The sequence below is a fragment of the Heterocephalus glaber genome, unplaced genomic scaffold, assembly GCF_053883595.1.
Source record: "Heterocephalus glaber isolate CG9 unplaced genomic scaffold, H.glaber_assembly_v1.0 deba00001497, whole genome shotgun sequence".
NCBI classification, from domain to species: Eukaryota; Metazoa; Chordata; class Mammalia; order Rodentia; family Bathyergidae; genus Heterocephalus; species Heterocephalus glaber.
In genome coordinates this window covers 1,678,202-1,694,002 of record NW_028258320.1, presented here as the reverse complement: position 1 = coordinate 1,694,002, position 15,801 = coordinate 1,678,202, and the positions used below count along the sequence as shown (strand labels likewise).

Here is a 15,801-nt window from a genome sequence, read left to right as displayed (position 1 = left end):
CCCGCGCCCCAGCTCCCGCCCCCACCCCCATCCGGCCGGACACTCACCCCCAAAAGCCGCAGGGACAGCGCGGCGGCAGGCTGGGCGCTTTGCTGCGCTCGCTCCCGGCGTCTCCCATGGTGCTCGGCGGCGGTGGCGGCGGCGGAGCTCGACGGCGGCAGCGGTGGCGGTGGCTGGGCCTGGGCCCCGCTCCGAGGAGGCGGCGGCGGCAGCGGCGACCTGGGGCTCAGCCGGGGGAGGGGGAGGGAGCGGGCGCGCGGGCGGGCGCGAGTCCGGGGCTCCGAGCCGGGATTCCAGGCCGGTCAGCTGGAGGCGGGTTGCACCACTCGGCCTGCGGAGACGGGGGGGTCCGGGGCGCGGAGAGGGAGGATGGGGAGCTGAGAAGGAGGGGCGTGCGGGCGGACGAAGGCCGCGGCGCAGGGGGGCCGCCCGGCGGCCTCGGCAGCTCTTGTCGCCTCTCCCCGGCCAGAGCGAGGTCCTGTGCGGCGGCGCGGGGACAGACCTGAGACCCCCGCCAGCTCTGGAGTCGCCGAGGCCGCTGTGACGCCCGGGGCCCCGCTCCCTCCGTAACACGCTCCCCTCCCCCGGAGGCTGCGCTGACCGGACAATGGCCGCTCCGCCCCCTCCCCTCCGCGCGCACCCCTCCCGAGGAGTCTCGATGGTCTCGCCCGGGGAAGCCGCCGCCAAAGCCCAGCAGCTGATCAGCTGGGATCCGGGCGTGCCACTTTGTTCCGCGCCTCTGAGTCCGGGGCCGTGAGTAACGCCGAGAGCGTCGAGCGACGGGCTTACGAGGCCTTCGTGATCTAGGAACTTTCAAAATCTGAGGCAAACTTACCTTCCCCTGTCAAAGGAAGAGGAGCTGGTTTCTGAGTACTCTGAGGCACGTCCCCCCTCCCCGCAAAGCGAATGGTACGCCCCAAACAGGCGTGGGAGGAGCAGATTAGTTGTTTAGGGTAAATTGGGCCAGTCCCAGAGCGGAGGCGCATGCGCCCGGAGACCCCACGACCGGGTTCAGGGAGGGGCCGTGAGGGAGCGTTGCCAAACCCTGAAGCCAGTCTCGAGCTGCCCGGGCTCGTCAGCGTCTTCCTCTGCTGGCTGGGTGTCCGAGGCGACTCTCTTCGCTCCTGGACGATGCTAGGGAGCATTTCTCCCCCAAATCCCAACCCCCTGGGAATCTCTCGCATCCCAAATCCCCACACCCAACCCACTCTTACTTACAGTTCCACCCGGAAAACTGATCTCTTGGCTGTAATGAATTTCTGGAAATTGTAATTCTCCCACCCCCACTTCCACCCCGCCAGCAGTTTGGGAGGTCGAGTTCTTCTCTCCTCCACTCGTATCCCTACCTGAAAGACACAAGTCCACTCACTGCCTTGACTTGGACATAGTGGGGAGATTTGGTTTTATGGGGGGGAAGGGTACATTTAGCTGAACCAGTGACAGGAATTTATAAGTGACCAAAGAAATTTGAACCACTGAAAAGAGTTCTAGTTTAAGGTTCCTTGTCCTGATCCTGAACTCTGCTCCCCTGCCTGTTGTTGATAACTAATTTCAACACGGAGGAAACTTTCACCAGATTTGGGAGAAGTGACCTACTGCTGAGGTCCTCGTGAGATAATCCAATGCTTCAGACAGTGCCTATATTAATTTTATTACCAAATGTTGACTTTTCTTTATATCAGATCACATTTCAATTTTGCATTCGCTGTGGATTCATTAACATGTCTTTGGCCTCTAAACTACAGCAAGAGCCACATTCAGCTTAGTATCTTTCTAAAGATGCTGTTGATAGTGAAAAAATTGTTTGCCAAAACCAAGCTACTTAAAGCCAGAGCACCCCGAAACGTGAGTGCTGGTTTATTATGTCTAATATTCAGTTTCAGTCTTATGAACATTCACAAGTCTTCAATAAATATTTCTAACAAAAGGGCATAGGATGAATGAAGCCATACTTCACTCTCATAGGATTCATATTGACCTTAAATCTTAAACTGATTGTTAAATGTGCACCTACGTAAGAAATTTACAGTCTCTGAATTTAACAAAGTGAGATTAAGTCGCATCTAAATGGTTTCCTTTTATTTATGGAAAAATCTCTGAAACGCAAAGAAAAATTTAATATAAAACTGATATCTTCTGCCTGCTGCGCAAGCTCAAGGACCGGAGTTCGATCCCCAGTACCTAAAATAAATAAATAAAAGTGATATCTTACAACTGCTTGCCTGTCTGTTTGCCAGTTACTTAATTCAACAAGCATTTATTGAGTACCCATGATATACAAGGCATTTCCTAGTCCTCTGAAGACTACAAGGATTAATAAAATCACATTCATTCACTAGTAAGTCCAAACTCTACATATAAGAAGTTAGGTAATTTGGCTTCAGTCTTCCTCTCAGCTTCATTTACTGCTGTCCTCCATTCAGGCTGCAAATCAGCCACTATTTGCCATTTCTCAAATTCTTGCTTTTTTATATCTCCATTTCTTTGTCACTCCTATTCCCCTTTGCCCCAAGGGCCCTTCCTCCCTCCCTCCCAGTCTGTCACCCTCTCCCTTCCCCCCCCCCTTTATCTCTTTATGTCTATCTCTTATCTCTGTCTATTTTTCAGTACTGGGGAATGAACCCTGGACCTTTGCACTGAGCTACTGCTCAGCCTTTTTTTTTTTTTTTGAGAACAATTCTTATTAAATTGCCCAGGCTGGGCTCAAACTTCCAATCCTCCTGACTCAGCCTCCCAGAGTGCTGGGATTACAGGTGTGCACTTATAATACTAGATTTTTTTTTTTTTTGGTACTGGGGATCAAACTCGGGTCCTTGCACTTGCACAGCAGGCGGCAAAACCACTGAGCTAAATCCCCGGCCCTAATACTAGATTTTATAAGATTAGTTCTATTCAGCAGCCATGGATTGAGTTTGTTATATCTCTGTCCTTTTGGAGCTAGGTTTTATGACAAGAAACAAACATGTAAGTTTCCTGGTTGGTCCTATAAAGGAGAGTATATGGATAAAGGAAGGAGGGACCAACTCTGCTGTGGAGGAGTTTGGAAGGCATTGAAGAGGTAAGATGCTCCATGGGGCCGGGGATTTAGCTCAGTGGTTCTACCGTCTGCCTCAAAAGTGCAAGGTCCGGAGAGTTCCAATCCCCAGTACCAAAAACAAAAACAAAAAAACATGCTCCTGAAGGAGCGGTAGGAGCATGCTGGGCAAGAGAGATGAAGGACGGCAACCCATTTGGGACCCCTCCTGTCTCTCAGGAGCTAGCCCTATTCCCATTCTTATTCCCTATTCCTATTCCCCATTCCTATTCCGCAATAAATTTTCCTACTCTTAACCTCTGTTGTTCCTTAGAATTCATTCTTCGACTTCAGGGGAACATGAACTGGTCATATCTGACATCTAGTAGGTTAGGAGTTACATTTATTTCCCCTATACCACTTTTATATAAATAAAATATTTTAAATTCAATAGATAATGTAATTTTAAAATATGAAATTCAGGGATTACCTAAGAACTGAGAAACCTTGATAGCTGTCCTATTCAGATGGAATTTGAATCGTAAGAGTTCATAAAGGTGAAGTTAATATTAACAATTTGAATGTTTTACGAGATTCATGTAACAAATAGACTCAAAACAGCTTAATAATTAGATTGGACTTTTCCTCAGGATTTAATTTCTTTTTTTTTGGTACCAGAGATCGAACTCAAGACCTTGCACTTGCAAGGCAGGTGCGGTGCCACTGAGCTAAATCCCCTGCCCCTCAGGATTTAAATTTTGTCTATAAATGCAAAACTACACTAATGATAACTTATTAATAATCATTAGTACTACTGGCTTTCATTAGGAAACTTCCATATATTTTTCTGCCTTATAAAAGATCTAAAAAAGTTTGGCTTCTCTCAATGAAATGTGAATATGTCTCTATGTACATGTAGGTATATATTTTAAATATTAATAAATCCCTGTGTGTGTATCAAACAAACAGATGAAGGACCCAGCCATGGTACGAGATGCCTGTGATCCCAGCCCTCTGAGAGGCTGAGGCAGGAGTGTCATACATTCCAGCCCCACCTGAGCAACTAAGCAAGACTCTTGTCTCAAAAAATCTAAGAAGGGTTTGGGTACAGCTCAGTGCAGTGCCCCTGGGTTCAATCCCAGCACCACCAAAAGACATCCAGTCTCAACCAAAGGTCTTTTGTCTGCAAGTAATAGAATCACACGTAAACTTCCTCATGCAAAAAGGAAAAAAAAGAAATGCACATGCCCACATATGTATATAGAGAATCTTACAGAACCCAAACGCTCAGAGCAACAGGATCTCACGAAGGACCAACACAAGAACCTGACCTGTCAACAGGCAGTCAGTAGCTACTCTGAAATCTCTTTTCCTCTCTCTATAGTCACATGCTCTTCCATCTCTGCTCCTCTCCACAAAACTGGTTCATTCTTCTCTGACTGACTGCCTCTCTGAAACATTGTTTGAGCTTGCTTATCCCCACTTCCAGAACCAGTGGAGACTAATTACTACCTGTTAACCCCAGTTCCCAGGAGAAAGAAACCGAATGGTCCAGTTTGTGTCATGTTTGCCCAGGGGAGCAGATGGTGCTCAAGACTCTCATGATACAAACCCAGCTGCCAGAGGTTCATCCTCACAAGCTGCAAATCTCCAAAAGGTCAGTTGTGTTCTTAGCACAGATCCAAAAGGTGTCCGCCACAGACAAAAAGTAGTAAACTGCAGCTGAAATTCAAAAGCATAAGAAACAGTGGACTTGTTCAAGAAATTTCCAACAGACTAATTCCTACTTAAATTATTTCAAGCCTTGATTTAAATGGCTGTCATGGCAGTCTTCCTCTGTAACAACTACCACAGTCTGTAATTAAATATGTGTTCATGAGTCTCCACTCCAAAGATCATATCTGTTTTGTTCACTGTGATATACATAATGCCCAAGGCACATGTGGAAGACATTCTATGAATATTTGTTGAATGAATAAAAAGGCACAATAATTTGTTAGTCAATGTGAGACTCAGATATAGATTGACATCCTAATCAGTCTATCCTAGAGGAATACCGGCTCACCTTCCCTAGAAGGTATGGAGCCTCACTGCTACCTTTCTGATCAGTTTGGTGTGAAGTAAGACCCAGTCTTCATCTGCTCTGTCTTATGACATTTCTAGCCAGCTAACTCTTCACTCTTAGTCCCAAAGTCTCTCTCTGAAGAGACTTGATCTAATTCCTATAAAATGCCCACTCAGTTCTCTGAAAGCTCAGAGAGGACATAACATTTCAGGACATCATCAAATTAGGGGACCAAAGTGTGGGGGTAATTGGCAGAAGTGCTTTTGTCATAATTGTCTTGACTATTTTCTAGTGTGGATTACATTCCAGATGAACCTGTAATGTGACTCTTGGGAGTAGTTTGCAATCACCATTGGCCCAAAGGAGCCATCTACATGCTCAGCCAGGGCTGGTAAAGAATAATATCGATGCTTCAGCAGCCAGGGCTCTTGAAGTAGCATCAGAAGTTGTAGGGGAAAGAGCTTAGTGTCACTACAGGGCAGGGCAATCAAGGGCTGTCTTCTCGGTAAAAGCCCCAGGGATGTTATGTAGTCCTGGGAGATATGAGCAAAAAGACAGGGCGTGGGCTGGGGATTTAGCTCAGTGGTTTCACTGCCTGCTGTGCAAGTGCAAGGACCTGAGTTCGATCCCCGGTACCAAAAAAAAAAAGACAGGGCATATAGGGACCTGTGAGAAAGCAGATGATCCTCCACTCTGATCCTAATCCTTACCTTTAACTCTATCTCTAGTTCAAAGCCTTTCATCCTTGTAATTCATCCTAACCTGGAATTGGCCTCAATATCCAACCCAAACTCTGGCCTCCATCTTAATCCTAATCTCAATATTCTCTGTAAAGTTTAATCCCAGATTTCAAAGCTAATGTGACCCATAATTCTAGGAGTTTGACAAAGGCTCCTTACCTGACCATGGAGTTGTTCTCCCTAGCTCCTTTCTTGTGACCCTTGACCCTGACCACTCGTGGGAATACAGAGCCCTAACATCTTAGACTCCTGGGGAGAATGGGAGCCAGTTTCAATAATCAGAAAAGAGCAAAGAGCCTTGGCCTTTGAGGAAAAAGAATGTGAGGTATTTCTGACCTGACCAGGAGGCAGGGACTCTACCAGTCACAGCAAATCCTGTTTGCTAATTTGGGAGCTGCCCAGCCTCTCTGGGAGACCAAGAGGCAGTGCACATCACCTGTGTAGACTCAGCAGAGGTGGCAGACTGGGCCTAGAGCAGAAGCTGGGAGGTCCTTTTGCAAAAGAATAGGGCTCCAGTAGACAATGGCTCTATTTTCAGAGAGCAAAATTTCAGGTTGCAGCTCTGCTCTCTCACTTAGACCGGTTGGGGCTGGGAGAAGCACTGAAAGTGACTGAACCAGACCCTCTCTAGGGTCCTTTCTAGCCCTCAAGTTTCCTGATGTGCGGTGGATTCTTTTAGTCATTTATGATCTAGTTGGCATGGATAAACTCTCAGAGCCAAGGGAAAAGAAGAGCAACCAACTATACCATCTCCAGCCCTTCTCAGGAAACTGAAATAAATTAAATGCAATGAAGAACACAATGGGGAAAGAAGGGAGGAGAGGAGAAGACGCCGCCATTTTATGCCTTGTTCCTCATGTTCATGCAGAAATTGCCAACTGCCCTACTGCTCACACCCATCTAGCTATGAAGTTCGATTTTACTGACTTTTAAATTATTTCAAGAATGGAAATAAACGTTTTTCCCAGAAATATTTGACCTGTGTAGGGAGAAAGGATTTAAATGTGAGAAGACCTCGCTATTACTACCACCCCCGGAGATAGCCTTTGTTAGCCGCTTGTTCTATGCCCTGCAGGCATTTCGTTTGTATGTAGCCATATAAACAAGACTGTGCAAGCCAGTATACTCTAGCTGTCTTTTTCTGAGCTCTGAAATATGTCACAGACATCTTTCATATCTCTGCACATAGCTTTGCTGTATAGTTTTTTTGTTTTGCTTTGTTCTTTTAGGTACCAGGGATCGAACCTAGGACCTTGTGCTTTTGAGGCAGGTGAGGCACCACTGAGCTAAATCCCCAGACCTTTGCTATATAGGCTTATACCCAAATGTATTGATCAGGGTTTTTCAAACAAATAGAACCAATGGGAACCAATTCATACATATACGGTATATGAAAATTGGAGAGATTTTGCATATTTATATATATATATATATATATATATATATATATATATATATGGAGAGAGGGAGAGAGAGAGAGAGAGAGGATTTTGGGGGGGACACAAGCATTCAGAACACAGCCAGTTTTGTTTTGTTTTTAGTACTGGGGATCGAACTCAGGACCTTGTGCTTTCAAGGCAGGTGGCGGCACCACTGAGCTAAATCCCCGGCGACAGCCAATGTTAATGCCATCTGGAACCACACTGCCAGATACATCCATAATAAGATTTAACCAAGTATCAGTGCATCTGACACTTACATTCAGCTATCACACTGAAATTATAGGCACCCAAGTCAAGTTGCCTGAGTTCAAATGCAAGTTCCATCACATAGTTCCTCTGAGAATTCAGGGAAGTTACTTAGCTTGCCTGTGCCTCAGTTTCCTCATTGTAACAGGAAGCATTTATGATGATGGGCTGTGCATTTTAGCTCCCAGTTTCTCTTTGATGCTCCACTTCTCCCTGCTCCCGGGCCTCCTTAGGGCTGCCCAGGCTAACTGAGCATAGAGAGCCCTTTCCTTCTGGCCACAGGAATTGGAATTGTCTCAGGGAGAGGCGGCTCATTCCCTGGGGCGAACTTGCTTGCATCTTTGTCTCCTGGGATCAACTGTTCTAAAGGTCACATAAGCCCAGAGCTGCTGTGGGACCTTCCATACAGAGCGAGGCCATCTGGGGAACAATCCAACAAAGAGGAAGGAAGAGAGAGACCAAATTATCAAGACATCATTTTAGATCTGAAATCCAACTCGGTCTGATGCCAGAACTGCCCTTTAGACTTTTCAGTTACTGGACCTTTCCCTATACACACACTGTTTGTGTTACATTTCAGTATCTTTCCACAAGAAAAGTCCTGACTATTCCTAATAATATCTATCTATGTCATGGGTTTATTATAATTCAGGTGGAAATCAGCATAGTACATAGCATATAGTACAAACTCAATAAATGTATATTATTATTTGTTTCTTTTTGATAATTACCAGCCACTCTACTGTATGGGTAAACCCTTTAAAGAATTCCCTCTTGGCTCAGTTATCCCTTCATTCATTCACTTATATTTGTTTATTCATTCAACACTTACTGAGCACCGACTGTGTTAGGAACTATTAGAAGTTTTAGGGTACAAGTGGGAAAGAGACACATATGTTTCCCTACTTTAGTGCTGCTCCTCCTCTAGTAGTAAGGCAAGCAATTTTTTTCAAATGTTTTGAAGAACAGATCCAGCTTTCCATGTTTGTAAATAATTACAGTGAACATCTTTGCCTTTCTGTCCTATTATATCATGGATTTTTTTTTAAACAGGGTCTCATTATGTTGACCGGGCTGGCCTCAAACTCCTGAGTTTAAGCCTTCTTCCTGCTTCAGTCTCCCAAGTAGTAGGAACTATAGGCTTGCACCACCGCGCCTGGTTTTTAGATAACTTTCTGTTTGTTTGTTTGTTTTTTGAGACAAGGTCTCATCATGTAATTCAGGTTGTTCTTAAACTGACCTCCAACTCACAGCAATCCTCCTGCCTCAGCCTCCCAAATGCTGGGATTACAGATGCCCAGCTTTTTGGATAAAATTGTTAGAAAAAGAATTGTAAGACTGCTTAACATTTATTACATGTGGCCAAACTTTGTTCCAGAAAGGTTATACCAACTTACACTCTCTCCAGAAGTGAACAAAAAAGGTAGATTTCCCTATACCTCAGTAACCCTGGGATAGCATTAGTCTTTTCAATCACTGCCAATGTAAAGACAAAACAAAAAAACACTTCTAATGGTTATTTTAATTCACATTTTTGGAGTTATTGAGTTCATATACATATTTTATTTATTTATTTATTTTTTGGTACCAGGGATCGAACTCGGGTCTTTGTGCTTGCGCAGCAGGCAGCGAAACCACTGAGCTAAATCCCCAGCCCTATATACATATTTTAATATATATCAGATATATTTTACATATAAATAAATGTAAATTTATAAATATATGTGTATATGTTTATAAATATAAGGTTTTAAAAACTTATTTTTGTATGGCCTTACCTATTTATAGCCTTATCTTAGTTACTTTTCTCTCATTGCTGAGACAAAATACCTGACAACCAAAATTAAGGGGGTAAAGGGTTTATTTAGCTCACAGTTTGTAGAGGTTTCAGTCCATAATCGGCTGGCTCCAAGGCAGGGTGGCCTGGCAGAGGGGCGTCACAGAGGAGAAACAGCTCATGGTGGGCAGTAGGTAGCAAAACAACCAAGGGACAAGACAAGCCTCTTTCTGTCCCTTACATTGCATCCAGGCTACTGGGATTAAGGCGGTGCCAAACCAATCAGAGGACTGATTTAGTAATTACACACCCTTAACCTTAGTGCCCTTAATCCTAGCATTGCACCAGGACTCAATCACACACTCTAGATTCAGCCACCTCTGAAAAAGCCCCACCTATGACTGCATGAGGCTTTGGGGGGACATCTAGGCAAAGCCATAACGGTCCTTTATCTGTTTTTCCACATGAGTGTTTTTTCTTATTATTTAAAGATATTAATGTTCCTATTAAGAATACAAACTCTGTCAAATGCATTGTAAATCTTTCCTCTTTTGTCTCTTATTTGTATATAGTGTTCTGAATGTGAATTAACCTTGTCTAATGTTTGAATTGCTAACATGGACACTTTTTCTAAAGGGTTCTAGTTGTTGCTTATGGATTTAAAAAAAAAGGAAAGGAGAAAATTAAAAGAAAAGACAAGAAATCACAAGGGGTAGGGAACAGAAGACAAAAAGGAACAAAAGACAAAAAGGTGCCTGTCGGACCTGTGCCACCCCACATCAGGCAGTCTGAGCCAGACACCCAAGGCCTCTGTGGGTCACCCCAGCCTCTTGGGCATGGTGCCAGCCCTGAGCTCCTAGAGTGAGCCACCCAGGACATGGCCCTCAACCTTGCTGATTTCCTATCTAGAGGTTTTTAAAAAGCAGCTAAAATCCACAACTTATACCATAGCTCTGTGAGTCCCTAGAGACTGGCTTGACATTTCCCACCAAGTCCCTTTCTCAGAGTCCGTGGAGATCATTTCTGGGGCTGAAGGGCACCACACGTACCAGGCGGGGATTGGACAGTGGAGTTGCCAAGCAGAATGAGTGGCTCCAGGAAAATGGTTATGGTTTGGAAGAGGCTCAGATACCCAAGCTGGGATTGAAAAGATAAAGCTGAAAAAATAAATAAATAAATAAATAATAAAAATAAATAAAAAAAAAAAAAAAAGAAAAGACAAGGCTGGTGTCTGAATTTGGGTACAAAGAACATAGCTAGGGATACTAAGGTATATCATTGAGTCAGCTACTGCTGGGAGTGATGAGAGCTCAGTCCTTCGGAGACCTAGCAAAATCAGCCCTTAAAGTCGTCCCATCTGAGGAGTGTGGGACGGTGTCTGACTGAGCGCTGATATGCCCGCTGCCTCGGTCAAGGGTTGACGGAGGTTGCAGCACTGTAGCCTTCTGTGCGGGCCAAGCAGCTTCCCTGAGAACACTCTAAGGCAGAAACGTACAGAGAGAAGGTCCGAGGAGCATGATGAGGTCACCCCAAAGCCATAAGGGCAAGGGATAAGGACAGCGCATCTATGGCATCTGCTAGAGTTGGGGACAGCTTGAGTGCACAAAAGAGTGTGTGTGTGTGCGCGTGTGTGTGTGTTTGGTGCACATGATATTTGCTACGATTATCCAGAGGATTCTTCCTAAGGCTGTGATTCACTGAGTGAGGCTGGTTATCTTCTGAACAGGCATCAGGGAGCAGAGTTGAAGTTACAATTGAGATTAGAGAATTGGGGCCCTGTGAAGGGCACCCGGGCTATTTTTCCTGCCCTGCGTTACACAGCTAGGAGGAGGTGAGCAGGGCAGTATCAAGGCCTGGTCTGTGTTGCTCCAAGGAGCATGAAAAGGACAGAGGGCCTGGTGTAGGAAGCGTGGTTTCCACAGGATCCTTGCTGCCTTCAGATTCCTCCCGGCAGCCAGGGAGCTGGGTAAGGCGGAGGCTATTCAGCTGCCATCTGTCCTCCTGGCTCCAGTGCCTGGCAACTGGCTGCCCGGGTCTGCTCTCTGCTCTGGAGGAGGAGGCATTCCTCCACGGCCCATCAGGCAGGATGAGGAGCTGTGCCCTCGCCAGGGCCGCACCACATGATGGATTCGATGATTATGCCTTTCTGATGTGGGGGCTGCTCAGTCGTGTAGCAGAACCAGTCCCATCTGCTGTGTTTCTTCAAAGAGCTGCTGGAAGGAAATATCTGCACTCTGCTCATGCTGGTGAGTCCGTGTTTGTGTATGCACATGTGTGGGTGTGTGTGTGTACACAGAGGCACGGTTGTATACACAGGTGTGAACCTAGGCATTCGGTGTGTGTGCTCACACACAGGTGCGCACAGAAATGCTGAGAGTTCAATCCTATTGTGATTCCATTTCCTTCTCAGCGATCATTTAGCAAATAATGCATTAATAAATAATAATGCTACTATTGTTTGAATGATTTTCCCTAACCACAGTAAGTGCTTTACACACATTGGTTATTATAATGAATATAAACCTTAAAACTACTGTGCAAGAGAAATTTTACCTTATTCCCCATGTACACGAGGCTACTCAAGTTCTTAAGGCTGAATGAGGTGGCCAAGAGCTTAATTTGTAAGTGGTACAGTCAGGATTTGAGGTCATGTTTCTTGTGCCACAGTGCGTGATATTTAATTTTTGACCCTTCCTAAATCTTCTCAGAATGAGAATGAGCAAGGCAACTATAGTTACACATGACAATAGGAATGATTCAGGTAAAGCTAATGCTGAGCAAGCAGCCAGACACAAAAGGATACCTACTGCATGATTCAGTCTATACAAAGTTTAAGGACAGGCAAAACTAATCTATGGCATCGAGAACTGTTAACCTTGTAAAGGACAGGGAAAGACTGAAAGGGGTCTCTGAAGCATCAGTAATGCTTTATTTCTTGATTTGGGTACACATTGCACAGATACACTCCACTGGAGTTCATCGAGCTGTGCGCCTATGGTTGTACATTTTTCTTAAGATTGTTTCACCTCACTAGAAGGGTCAAAATGAAAAAAAAATTTTGCCAGGTACTAGGAAGGATTCAGAGATAGGAAGCATGGCAGGGCCTGCCCTTGGGGGTCTCCTATTACAATTGGGGTGACACCGTATACTTAAAATGGCTGCACAAAGTGATACATGGCTGGCAGCTGATGAAAGGTGTGTTCAGAAGGTGGAAGAAAAGATTCTTTGAAATCAGAGTGCTTCCTCAGTATCAGAGAGGCTGGCAGGTGAAAGATGCTTATGTTCAGAGGGGGTAACTTATGGCCAGAAGAAAGTGACTTATTACCCATGGGCCTGCGCCTGATGGGCAGGCAGGCACAATGCTGGTGGTGGCAGCCAGGCTGATGGATCTTCTCTGCCATGGAAGTTCCCTTAGGAGACATCTGAAAACAGAGACCCAGAAAAGAGATCCAGGCTCAGGGGAGTGTGATGAGGCTGCAGGTCGGCAGCCCAGCCAGAGAGAAAACCGTCTGACTTAAGAAAGGCTACAAAGATGTATGCTGTGGGGTAGGAGTTCCTCCCCCATGAAATCTTTTGGAGTTCAACTTTTAGTGTTTTTCCACTAAATAAAAAGACTGATAGAATTTATTTTGAAAACTGACAAAAAGACCAAATTTGGCCAGACAGACATTGTCAGCCCTTTAATGACAAAGCTGACTGACAAGTAACAGAAGGAAGAACTTTCTGACTCATCTCCTAACCCAGATGCCAACTACCCCAAGAAGCTTCCTTCCCCAGTGACTCGCTGAGAATTCTGCACTTTCTCTTTCCTGCTCCAGTGGCATCTGTACACACTGCACGGCCCTGGGAACTGATGCAAGGGGAAGCGCTTGCATCAGTTATTCATTGCATATAACAGGAGCTTTCGTGCCTCCCCCCAGAAAAAAACAGTAGTTTCACCTGGCACAGTGGCTACTTGGGAGGCTAAAGCAGGAGGATAGCACATTCAAGGCCAGCCTCAGCAACTTAGTGAGACTTTGTCTCGAAAATAAAATATAAAAGGGGGCCAAGGATGTAGCTCAGTGGCAGAGTACTTGCCTGGCACACACAAGACTCTCAGTTCAATCTGTAGTGCCACACACACAAAAAAGGCTTAAATACAACAGCTGTTTATTTTGGCTTCCTTTAAAAGAAGTCCATAAAAGCTCGTGCTCGGAAAGATACTGTTAGCAAAATATAAAGACTAGCCACAGATTGGGAGACGGTATTTGCAAATCATATGTCTAATAAAGGACTGGTATACAAAACATATAAGGAACTGATGAAATTCAATAATAAAAAGAAAAACAATCCAGGGGCTGGGGATTCAGCTCAGCAGTAAAACACTTGCCTAGCAAGTTACAGGGCCCTGGGCTTAGTACCCAGCACCAAAAAAAAAAATTAAAATAAATAACAACCCAATTAAAACAGACAAAAAGGGCCAGGGATTTAACTCAGTGGTGCCATGCCTGCCTTGAAAGCACAAGGTCCTGAGTTTGATCCCCCCCGGTACCGCCAAAAGAAACCAAAAAAACAGAAAAAATAAGAAAATGAACAAAAAATTTGAATAAACATTTCACCAAATAAGTTACATGAATAACTACTGAGTGCATGAAGAGATGTTCAACATCATTATTCATTAAGAAAATGCAGATCAAAACTACAAAGAGATGCCACTAGATATCACAGCTACTAGAATGACTATCACCACCAAGATGCATATTAACAAATCTCCATAAAGATATGGAAAAACTGGACTCCTCTACAATGTAAAATAGTGGGAGCCTTCACAGGGAGTGTAAAACAGCAACTTTGGAAAACACTCTGGCAGTTTCTTCATAGGTTAAACCTAACTTTAAAATACAACTAAGCAATTCTATTCCTAGGTACCTATCCAACAAGGTAAATGAAAATATATGTCCACACAATGCAAATGTTCATAGGAGCATTATTTGTAACAGTCCTACAGTAGACACAACCCAAATATTTATTTATTAATTTATTAACTGGTGAATGATGTGGACATAGTGAAATACAGTTCAACAAGAACAAGGGAAAAAGTGCTGATACATGCTTCAACACTGCTTTGTTTTGTTTTTTGTTAAGATAAGGTCTTGCTATGTAGTTCTGGTCTTGAACTCACTATGTAGCCCAGGCTGGGCTTGAACTCCTGGCAATTCTCCTGCCTCAGCTTCCCAAGTGCTGGGATTACAGGAATGCGCCACCACACCTGGTTTATGACACCGTGAATGAATCTCAAATACATCATGCTCAGTATAAGATGCAAAAGTCTACATCTGCATGCTTCCATTACTCTGAAATGCCCAGAAAAGGCAAAACTGTAGAATCAAAAAGTAAATCTGTGGTTTCTAGGGGCTGGAGGTGGAAAGGAGGATGGAAGTGAGGCCAGATGGACATAAAGACCGTGGTGAGCATAACTTTGTTACTCTTGTTCCTTATTTTTTGTTTCTATTGGGGTATAACATAAGCAAGTACCCAAACCTTAAATGAACAGCTTGACATACACACACACCCCCACGCGCACACTCCCTTGTATAACCAGCACCTAGATTAAGATAGAGAACATTGCTAGCACCTGAAAAGGCTCCTTGTGGCCAGTCCTCCACAACAGAAAGCGCCATTGTGATTTCTAACACCCCAGACTACTGTCGCCAATTGTCAGGAGTACGGAGGCGGCCTCACTGGGCACCATTTTCTACCCTTAAATCACTCTTGGGTTTCCCCTACGCTCCTTGGCTGCCCTGTTCTTATTGCAACATTCAGGCCCGCAGCCTCTCCTCTGCCCTCCCAAATCGTCCACTAAGACTGTTGTCCTAAATGAAAAGAAGCGCTTGTGTTTTTCCTGGCTTTAGTTCCACTTTCAGGATAACGAAACTGAGACCCAATGTAAACGAGTTGTATACCTAAAATGTACCAATAAAAGAACAAAAAAAAAAAAAAGAAAGAAAGAAACTGAGACCCACAGTTTAGATGACTTGCCGGGATCACAGAACTCTTCCTTGCTGAAACCAGACGTTGAGTCCTGACTGCAAAGTCCACCAAGGGTGGCTTGTCCATCATGGCAGCCCCAGAGCTTAGCAGAGTGTCAGAACACACGGTCAGAGCTCATTAGTGCACGCGCTATTTGGATCTAATTAAAGAATGGCTTCGGGCAGAGGAAGGCTGCCTAGGCCCGTGAGGAATGCTGGAACAGAGGAAGGACTCATTATTTAAGGAGAGGGTGCAGGGCAGCGAAGTGGGAGGAGCGGGGTCTCACCTCCGGTTTCCGGGCGTGGGCTGCGCTCGGGGTTCCTTTCCTGCTTCCGGGGGGCCTGCTGCCAGCCTTCAGCACAGCCTCACAGCCTGAGGAAGCTCAGGGCCCACCCTGGAGGACACTTTCAATCAACTTTGGTTCAATTTATTCCCTCTCAATGACTCCGAAATGTAAATAAAATTAAATTAATGCTGCTGTATTTGCCTGTGGTTAGGGCTGTAATGGG

The 15,801-nt window shown here is 44.9% G+C and overlaps 1 protein-coding gene and 1 pseudogene across 3 annotated transcripts in view; one reads left to right on the top strand and one right to left on the bottom strand.

Moving 5' to 3' along the window:
* Window positions 1–549, bottom strand: part of Zfand3 (zinc finger AN1-type containing 3) — a 308,517-nt gene extending 307,968 nt beyond the window's left edge. For 2 of the 3 annotated variants that reach the window (XM_004846651.4, XM_021259888.2), the window contains exon 1: window positions 48–549. In XM_004846651.4, coding sequence (XP_004846708.1) covers window positions 48–118 — 71 coding nt within the window. In that variant the 5' untranslated portion in view covers window positions 119–549. The remainder of the gene's footprint in view (window positions 1–47) is intronic. The other variant, XM_087185356.1, reaches the window with a different exon arrangement.
* On the top strand, window positions 539–8,234 carry LOC147825519 (uncharacterized; annotated as a pseudogene).
* The last annotated feature ends 7,567 nt before the right edge of the window (window positions 8,235–15,801 follow it).